Source organism: Penaeus chinensis, chromosome 23 (genome assembly GCF_019202785.1).
Source record: "Penaeus chinensis breed Huanghai No. 1 chromosome 23, ASM1920278v2, whole genome shotgun sequence".
Lineage (NCBI taxonomy): Eukaryota > Metazoa > Arthropoda > Malacostraca > Decapoda > Penaeidae > Penaeus > Penaeus chinensis.
Genome location: NC_061841.1, coordinates 19,510,656 through 19,518,155, shown reverse-complemented (window position 1 = coordinate 19,518,155; position 7,500 = coordinate 19,510,656). Strand labels below are relative to the sequence as shown.

The window sequence follows — 7,500 nt, the reverse complement described above, 5'->3', positions numbered from 1 at the left end:
CCCATTATTGAAAGACCTCCTCGCATCAAGTATCCGAATATAACCTTAGGAAAATGTTGGGAATACATTACACAAACACTCTTCACGCATTTGCTGCAAGAATAAGTGGAAGCACCGAAAAAAACAAATGAGCTGCTGTTACGGGCCAGACAGCCGGGCTCCAAGAGAGTAGCACCCCCCCCCCATCCCCCATGTCCACCCGCCAAGACGCTGCCGGACCATTGTCATTCCTTCACCTGCCACCGCTTGCTGTGACGTACGAAAAGTAGAAGAGTAAGTTGGCACTGAAACGTGAGAATCATGCAGGCGGCATATACCATTTTAAAGGACGGAAGTACACGCTTTTGGTAAAAAAAGAAAAGAAAAGAAAAACAATTGCTGATTGCTGAGTAAAGTCGCTGCACGCTACATATTTATCGACGGCCAGAAATACACATCTACACTAGACACTCCCGAACGACTGCATCCATTTATGAGCCTATGACACTTCCCGGCAAACCTTGGAAACAGTTCGGATTCGTTCATTTTGGATTCGAGACAAGGCCTTAATATCTAACTTCAGCTTAGAAGATTCGGGCTAAAAATCAATGATAAAAATGATGATGATAATAATAACAATAATAATGATAATGATAATAATAATGATAATAATAATGATATAATAATAATAATAATAATAATAATAATAATAACAACAATAACAAAACAACAACAATAATAATAATAACAATAATAATAATGATGACGATGATGATGATTATGATATAGCAATATGCATATATTTTGTATCGATTTATTCCTCTTTATTCTTGTGCATTATATTTGACCAATGATTTATATAACTTGAACCTTCTCACTTCTTCCTTACTTCTTGCTAATATCAAAATCTTCCCCAGAAGAAATTCGGATACAATATTCTGCTTAACACACAAGCTATGATGTAATTATATCATGTATTTACAGTGTATATTCTTATCTTTCAACTTTTGATCACCGAAATAGCTGCCAAACTATAAATGAATGTGTCATGATACTCCATAACTGATTATGTGTTTATACATGTAATGCATATATAGATAACAGTATTTACTATACGCAGCTCGTCGCTAAGTTACATCATAGTAATGACTACTGCCATGCACAGTATATAAGTTACGTGGACTAGAGAGAGGTAAGCGGGGAAGGGGACAATTGAAGATAATACTAGTTACCGGAATAAGATGTTAAATGAGATACCTCATTACCAGTATTATAGTTTGGCGAATTTATGATACTATAATCGAACGGGTCGGAATAAGATGTGGCAATTTCCTATAGACAGATAGACAGGTAGATAGATAGATTGAGACGCATTTTTATGTATGTATTCATATTATTCATTTTAATTCAACACATACAGTTATTCATCATTGTGATTCTTATCTATCAGTGCGTTGAAATTACAAACTGATTATTTGTCATCACATATCTGATGTGTGTGTGTGTGTGTGTGTGTGTGTGTGTGTGTGTGTGTGTGTGTGTGTGTGTGTGTGTGTGTGTGTGCATGCACATGTGCATGTGTGTGTGCGTGTATCACATATCTAATGTGTGCCTGCATACGTGTATGTAAGTATGTATGTATGTATGTATGTATGTATGTATGTATGTAAGTATGTATGTATGTATGTATGTATGTATGTATGTATGTATGTATGTATGTATGTATGTATGCATGTATGTATGCATGTATGTATGTGAATGTGTGTATGTATGTATGTATGCATGTATGTATGTATGTATGTATGTATGCATGTATGTATGTATGTATGCATGTATGTATGTATGTATGTGTGTGTGCGTTTTGAGAATCAGACTCCAGTTTCATCTCTCTTCTTGCTCTCCTTTTCTACGCTGTCCGGTTGTGCGTTCGCTTGTTTTCCTGAAATTAAAAATAGAATTGACTTTACATTACCACCTTTAGATTCGCTAATATATTTTTCTTCGTTTTTTGTTATCATGAAATTATGCGTCGCTTATCTTTGCCATCATCATTGTTGTTGCCATTATTAATTTTAATGATTAATTATCAAAATTTATTTGGTACAGGTTTTATATGGTGTAAACACACACACACACACACACACACACACACACACACACACACACACACACACGCAACGTTCCCCCCTCTTTTTTTCACACACACACACACACACACACACACACACACACACACAATCCTCCTCCTTTCCACACACATACACACACACTACCTCTCCCCCTTTTTCACACACAAACACACACACACACACACACACACACACACACACACACACACAACGTCCCCCCCCCCCTCTTTTTCACACACACACACACACACACACACACACACACACACACACACACACAACCCCCCTCCTTTCCACACACATACACACACACACACGTCCCCCCCCCCCCTCTTTTTTTCACACACACACACACACACACACACACAACCCCCCTCCTTTCCACACACATACACACACACGTCCCCCCCCCTTTTTCACACACACACACACACATACACACACACACACACACACAACTCCTCCCTCCTCTACACACATACACAGACAACAGACGCCCATCAAACTGTGACGTCATCCCTCCCCCACCCTCCTTCTCCGTGACGTCATTCCACGGCTGCTGCTCGGCGGAGATGAAGACGAGGAAGAAGGTGCCGCTGACCAGGAAAATGGCGGCGGAAATGACGAAGACGATTCTCCAGGCCGCTAGAGTTTGCTATGGCGGGGTCGTCGGGTGGGCAAGGGAAAAGGAAAAATCGGTTAGATGTAAAATAGGGGGTAAATATATACATCAAATTGGATTTATGTGTTTGTTGGAGTTTTGAGCTGATAGGGGTGAGGGTTATAATTGTTTGTTGGTATGGGTTTATCATAAAAAGAAAGAAGAAGAATAAGAAAAAAATATATATAAACCAAAACCATTGGTTCAGGTTTATATGTATAGCTTTTTTTTTTCTTTAAATCTCCACGCCCCCTCGCGAAATTGGTTAAAACGTTGGGACTGAATTAAACCAGATAATGTATTGCATGGGTTTCTGCTGCATAAGAAGCAACATTCACAATCACAGGAACAAACACAATTGGAGAAACACTTATTTCCCTCACCTTTAACTCCCATACTCAAAACCACTACTTTAGAGACACATTCATACTAAGCCTTTAATTAACATCTTCGGTACACATTCCGCCAATGTCATTAAAAAGAATATTACTATCAAAACCCTCACAACATATCCTTTAACTCATCGAGAGATCGCCCTACGTTTCCTCTGATGATGAGACCCGTGAGCTGCGGCGCCACGAGACCGGGTATGTTGCCCATGGTGGTGGACAGACCCATGAGGAAGCCGGCCAGGTTGGGTGCCAGGTCTTGGTGCGAGCACATGTAGCCACAGTAGACGCTCCCTCCGAAGCCGACGGAGAGGCAGAGTGCCACCAGTGCCAGCGTGCTATTGCAGTTCACAAAGCACAGGGCCAAGAGGCCTAGCATCCGCCCGTAAGAAGCTGTAAACGTTATATTTCATGTCAAATGTCCCACCAACTCCTCTTCAAAATAGTAATAAACTGTTTACTTCAACATCTCTCAAAATAACTACAATGACGTTTCGAGTTTGCTATGAAATTTCACTCCTGAAAAAAAAAATGTGCACACACACATCAGGGCTACCAACCGAAACCAATGAACACCCTCTGAATGACCATGGCAATCGGTAAGTATCAGGATTACCAACCTATGGCCATGGATATTCTTCGAATGACAAGGACAGGCACACGGACGCGGGTGAGGATCAGCTCTATGATGGTCACGTACGCCAGGCTAAACACCCATAATACCATATAAGGGAGGGCGGAGAGGACCCCGTTCTGAGAGAAGAAGAGAAACAGAATTAATATAACCATATGCTAGTGAGGATTAAAAGTAAATGGATTTTGGTAACGGATATATGAAGTATAATTATAATAAAGACGATTTGTAAAATCGCGATTACGAGTGCGTGCACACACACACACACACACACACACACACACACACACACACTCACACACACACACACATACATACACACAAACACACACAAACACACACAAACACACACCCACACCCACACACACACACACACACAAACACACACACACACACACACACACACACACAACACACACACACACATAAATCTCACCCCTCCATTTGCAACATCTCACAAACGCCAAACCTACATACATGCAACAAAAATCAAAACCTCGGCAACTGACACTCCTCATGTCGAAGTGCAACACGTTCTTCAGGTAAGTCGGCATCTCGGTCAGCAGAGTGAAGAAGCCCCAGTTGTTTCCGGTTTGCACGACCATGATGGCCCACACCGGAAGTGACGTCATGATGGCTCTCCACGGGATGGGCAGCGGCTGGGAGGGAAGGAAGATAGAGAGTTAAGAAATAAATAGATAAATAAATAGTAATAAATAATTCGTGAGAGAAGAAATGTGTGAATGAAATAATACGTGGATGTATAGGCTTTTTCGCTATCTTGTCTTGTCTTTGGCTCTCTGTGTCTCTTTTTATGTCCATGTGTCTGTTTCCTTTGCGTCTTAGTGTCTGTATGTGTTGTTTGTTTGTGCACACACATACACACACACACACACACGCGTGCACACACACACACATATATATATTATATATATATTATACATATATTATATATATATATATATATATATATATATATACATACATATATATATATATATATATATATATATATATATATATATATATACACACACACACACACACACACACACACACATATATATATTATATATATTATACACATAATATATATATATATACATATATATATATATGTATATATATATATATATATATATATATATATATATATATATATATATATATATATATATATATGTGTGTGTGTGTGTGTGTGTGTGTGTGTGTGTGTGTGTGTGTGTGTGTGTGTGTGTGTATACACACACACTCATATACATATATGTATATACAGACATACATATAAATATACATATGTTTCACAAACAATGTAAAAAAGCAGGTGAAGGAATTTTATAGAAAGGTCTTATACATTTCCCCCCCCTTTTTTTTTTTACATCGAAATGTTAATAGAATGCTCTTGTACTTTTATTTTCTTCTCACTTTTTTTTTTCGAAATCATTTTAAGGATTGGTGGCTCCTGGGTTACATTTTTTTACACAGGTTATAGACGCACGACGGATTATGTACAGCGAAGTGTCATTAAAGAATTTATGGATGCTAAAATGCACAATAGAGGACTTATGACTGTATAATTAACATTTCGAAAAGAAAGAAAGTGAAAGAATTAAAAAATATTACTCCTTTTAATTAACATTTCAAAAAAAGAAAGAAAGAAAGAAGGAAAAGAAAATAAGAAAGAGAAAAAACACCAAACCACTCAACTAACAATCCAAAAAACGAAAAAAAAAAAAACCTTTCTTTTCAAAACACAACGAAACACACCCAACGAATCTCCTCCCACCTTCTCCCTCGTGACGCCACAACGCTGCACGACGTAAGCCTTCTCCGCCGCCGATATTCTAGGATGCTTCTCAGGCAAGTCGCTTATGATAAGTAACCAGACGAAGGTCCACACGAGAGCCAGGGCGCCGAAGACGTAGAAAACCAGGGGCCAACCACCCAGGAATTCTACGTCGCACAGCCAGCCGCTCGCCACCAGGGCTAACACGTTCCCGAAGTCAATGCCTGAAAGGATATAAGCATTATTCATTCAGTTTCTTTATTATTGTTGTTGTTGAAAGTATTACTATTATTATTTGTTGTTGTTATTATTATCATTATTTTTATTATCATTATTATCATTTTTTTATTGAAGGACCTCGATGGAACTTATTAGAACTTTGAAGGAACTCGCTTTAACTCAAAAAAGCTCAATAGCAGCTTGACAGAACTCTATGGAACTTGACAGAACTCTATGGATCTTGAGAGAACTCTATGGAACTTGACAGAACTCTATGGGACTTGACAGAACTCTATGGATCTTAACAGAACTCTATGGAACTTGACGGAACTCTATGGAACTTGACAGAACTCTATGGAACTTGACGGAACTTGACGGAACTTACCATTATACACAAGGGTAACGAACTTCCCCCTCTCGTCCGGCGGGATCCACGAGGCCAGGAGCGTCGTCATCGCGGGGAAGGAAACGCCCTAAGGAATGGGCAAAGGCGGGCAGGGAATGGGTAAGTGAGGACAAACAAGGCGCTCTGTTAATCTTTCTTTCAGTTCTGTTTTCTATGCTGATTGTTTCGATTTCAAATTGATATTTCTGATAATGCCAAGTCTATTTTTATATAAGTATATAGTAATATTTCGTATATATCAGATGTCTATTTAACTTTTCGGTTTAACAGTATATCTAACAACTATAGCTTACACTCATACACACACACACACAAATACACATACACACACACACACACACACACACATATATATATATATATATATATATTTACACACACAAACACAGATACACATACATACATACACACACACACACACATACAGTATATATAAAGCACCGACCCGTGAGCCGGCCCCAGCCACGCGGCCAGGCCCCCCGCCGCCCACCCACCACTCCTGCGCCGACGAGGACCCTGGCGACGACCAGCGCTGCGGTCGACCTCCGCGCCAGCCAGGGGGAGAGTACCGTGAGGAGACCGCTGACCGAGTAGCCCAGACCGAAGACCAATTTCCCCCCCAGGTGCTCTGCGGCGCGACCGGCTATGAGGTTGGTGGAGATGTACCCGTAGAAGAAGGAACTGAGGATCCTGCCCTGCGCCGCCTCGTCCCACGCGAACTCGCCGGCCTAAGGGGGAGAGGGGGGAGAGGCCAGGGGTGGGGAGGGGGAGGGGAGAGGAGAGGCCAGGGGTGGGGAGGGGAGAGGGGAGGGGGAGGGGAAGGGGAGGGGAGAGGGGAGGGAGGGGAAGGGAAGGGAATGGGGAGAGGGAAAGTGAAGGAGAGAGGGGAGAGGAAGGGAAGGGAGAGGGGAGAGGAAGGGGAGGGAGAGGGGAGAGGAAGGGGAGGGAGTGGGGAGAGGGGAAGGGAAAGGGAGAGAGGAAGGAGGGGGAGGGCAGGGAGGGGAAGGGGAGGGAATGGGGAGAGGGGAAGGGAAAGGGAGAGGGGAGGGAGGGGGAGGGAGTAGGTATGGGAAAGGAAGGGAGAGAAGAAGGATGGGAAGGTAAGGGGAGAGGAGAGGGGAAGGAAAGGGAGAGGAGAGGGGAAGGGAAGGGAAAGGGAGAGGGGATAAGTGGAGAAGGGGGAGATGATATGCTACAGTATCAGTAAGAGCTTGTCTATTTGTCTTATCGATGTACTAAGCTTAGACACAAGAACACATACCTCTGCAACTTTTAAACTGAGAATGGTGATATTTAC

The 7,500-nt window shown here is 41.5% G+C and overlaps 1 protein-coding gene across 1 annotated transcript in view; it reads right to left on the bottom strand.

The window, feature by feature from the left end:
* Positions 1–1,847: 1,847 nt before the first annotated feature.
* LOC125037698 (putative inorganic phosphate cotransporter) overlaps positions 1,848–7,500 on the bottom strand; it is a 10,373-nt gene continuing 4,720 nt past the window's right edge. Inside the window, exons 4-11 of the mRNA XM_047630890.1 lie at positions 6,698–6,931; positions 6,183–6,270; positions 5,579–5,802; positions 4,302–4,451; positions 3,779–3,911; positions 3,310–3,551; positions 2,637–2,763; positions 1,848–1,918 (exon numbers count right to left, since the gene is read on the bottom strand). Coding sequence (XP_047486846.1) covers positions 1,848–1,918; positions 2,637–2,763; positions 3,310–3,551; positions 3,779–3,911; positions 4,302–4,451; positions 5,579–5,802; positions 6,183–6,270; positions 6,698–6,931 — 1,269 coding nt within the window. The remainder of the gene's footprint in view (positions 1,919–2,636; positions 2,764–3,309; positions 3,552–3,778; positions 3,912–4,301; positions 4,452–5,578; positions 5,803–6,182; positions 6,271–6,697; positions 6,932–7,500) is intronic.